The following is a 2,812-nucleotide window of genomic DNA, read 5'->3' as shown; positions in this document are numbered from 1 at the left end:
TATCAGTATACTCAGGAAGGGGTGCGATTTGCTCACACTCATACAACCGCCTTGAGAGAAAATCTTCTCGGATACCAGTCTCTTATTGTAAAAGCCACAGACAAGTCAAAAAGAGTAATTTCTATGACAGCGGCAAATGCCATTATACGCGAAATAAATGAGCTTGCGAATCCTCGTGAAAACTGCGAGGGTTGCCAAACACAACACCCTTCGCAAAATCAACACATGGGTTACAGCGGATGTCTGACAACAGAACAACCTACGTGGGAACAGTTGTGCGACCAATACTGGCAGGCAGGGAAATGCCTGATTCGAGAGGACAATGTACAAGACTTAGCCAAACAAGCCGCTGCACGCATTCCCGAATTGCAGGTATTAACTTTTATTATTACTATTAATTTAATATTATTATTATTATTATTATTATTATTATTATTATTATTATTATAAACTGACACAGATTAGTTTTCTATTTTTTTTTACATTACCGATAAGGGTATAGGAATATAATCTGTATTACACCGCTTTCAACAATGTTTCCACACTATCTATGCAATATTTCACTTGTAATTAATTCGGCTTTTCTTCGAGGATTACGTGAAAACTATTTTGATTTATCTCAGGTATTGATGTGCAAAGCGATCGAAATCAACTTATTGTTAAATTTCTAGCAATTCGTATATTTATTTTTACGAGATAAAAGGCATAAGCAACAGTTGCGTCATCCATTTCATTGTTAGTTTTTCCTTCTCTAGTTATACGCTATTATAGTAACATTTTTGACGAACATATACAGGATAATATATTTACTGAACGATCTGTTTTTTATATTTCAGAAACTGTTTTTACCCGGACTTGTTTCACTGGCGCAGATTGATGATGATGAAATAAAAGACTTGCTGTTGAGAAAGGACGAAATATGCCACGATCCTCTATACCAGATACTAACAGACATGTGATGACATTGCGGGGAACCTGAACGAAATATGAACTGTTTCACTATTTAGTTTTCTTAGTTTCTTTTATATACTTATATATATATATATACTGTAATTTCTATGTAAATGTATACACAATATAGATTGTAGATTATTGATATGTAATCAACCTCGCAGGAAATAAAAAGTTGTGTTCCTATATGTAAGGTGTTTGCTTATGTTTCGCTCTTGTTACTCTTTTATTGTAACGAGTCATATTATTAACCTGGCGAAAGAGAATACATTCAACTCTGTATGGGGTTTAATTTTCGCAATTCAATTAAATATATACGGTCGAGTGTATTTGACCTTCGCCAGGTTGAAAGTATCACACGATACAATTCGAATCCGGTGTAAACCAGTTTCATCAGGCAATAGAGAGGGTGCGAGAAAATCGCATTTCAATGTTATAGCGGAGTTTATTTTACAATTGTTAATACAATGTCACAAGCACATGTCAATTTTGTCAGGCATGAACCGGCCGACGAAAATGAATTTCTTAATAAAAATAAACGAAAGGTTAGTTTAAATATAGATGGCTGTCACCACCTTTCAGTTTTTAAGAACGAGGAAGGTCAGGTTGTTGTAACTATTAGGAGAGGAACGAGATCTGTAACTATATTAAAGGATGTCATGTTACAAATATGCGATTTAAAAGAGACGCTGTCGCAGTGTTGTGACTTTTTGGATAAATAAAACTTGTATTTATAATGGATTATCGTGACTACCTGAAATCTTTGTATTATGACGCAAAAAGCCCAGCTTCCTTCACTAGCCCCGAAAAATTGTATCAAATTGTCAAGAGACGAGGCAAATATGGAATATCTAGAAATAAGATCAAAAAATGGTTACAAGAGCAAGATGTGTATACTCTACATCGACAAATAAAGCGGAAATTCACCAGGAGAAAAATAATTACTTCCGGTGTAGACGTACAGTGGGCAGCTGACTTTGCGAGCGTGGCAAATACGGCCAAGTACAACGACGGCATGAAATATTTACTGATGGTTATTTGCGTGTTTTCTAAATATCTTTTCGTTGAACCCCTGAGGAGTAAAAGAGCTAAAGACGTTTTAGAAGCATTTGAGCGCATATTGCAACAAGGCCGCAAGCCACAAATAGTATATACAGATAAAGGCGGGGAATTTAACAACAGATTATTCAAGTCGTATCTCCAGAAAATGGGCATTAAATACTTCACGAGCCAAAATGAAGATACTAAAGTTTCACCGGTGGAGCGAGTTATTCGTACATTTAGGAACAAGATGCACAAATTATTTCAAAACACAAGAAGCTACAGGTATTTAGAACAATTGCAAAGTCTTAAAAACAGTTACAATTTGACTCCTCATACAAGTTTGCCCAAACATATGTCGCCTTCCGAGATCAACCGCGAGAACGGAGCCGTTGTTTGGGATTATATGTACAATAATAATAATTCCAGCAACAAAATTCATGAACAGAGCAGTACTAAACTAGAATTTAAATATAATAAGGGCGACCTGGTGAGACTCGCGTACACCAAATATACATTCCAGAGAGATTATAATCAAAAGTGGACATCCGAGGTGTTTAAAATATCTGAGCGATTTATAAAACAGGGCATACCCGCTTACAAGGTTGCAGATTTTTCGAACGATGTCCTGGTAGGAACGTTTTATGGACAGGAATTACAAAAAGTATATAAGAACCAAGACGCCTTATGGATCATTGAAAAGGTTCTCAGGAAAAGGAAGCGAGGAGGAGTCCACGAATATCTGGTCAAGTACGAAGGATGGCCAAATAAATTTAATTCTTGGGTACGAAAGGAGGATATTCATAACATTAACGGTTAA

At 36.0% G+C, this 2,812-nt stretch overlaps 2 protein-coding genes across 2 annotated transcripts; both read left to right on the top strand.

Moving 5' to 3' along the window:
- Nucleotides 1-959, top strand: LOC132728725 (uncharacterized; the record flags this gene model as incomplete). Its single annotated transcript, XM_060714395.1, is given in 2 exon segments — nt 1-372; nt 837-959. Coding segments are annotated over 2 exon segments (495 nt in total), but the record flags the coding sequence as incomplete, so codon positions are not given.
- Nucleotides 960-1,687: 728 nt separating this feature from the next.
- Nucleotides 1,688-2,812, top strand: LOC132728724 (uncharacterized). The gene has a single exon (XM_060714394.1). The coding sequence runs from the start codon at nt 1,688-1,690 to the stop codon at nt 2,810-2,812; it is 1,125 nt and encodes a 374-aa protein (XP_060570377.1).

The sequence above is a fragment of the Ruditapes philippinarum genome, unplaced genomic scaffold (genome assembly GCF_026571515.1).
Source record: "Ruditapes philippinarum isolate M1 unplaced genomic scaffold, ASM2657151v2 ctg6200_1_1_1_1, whole genome shotgun sequence".
NCBI lineage: Eukaryota > Metazoa > Mollusca > Bivalvia > Venerida > Veneridae > Ruditapes > Ruditapes philippinarum.
The sequence above is the reverse complement of the archived record's forward strand: the minus strand, read 5'-3'. Positions and strand labels throughout refer to the sequence as shown.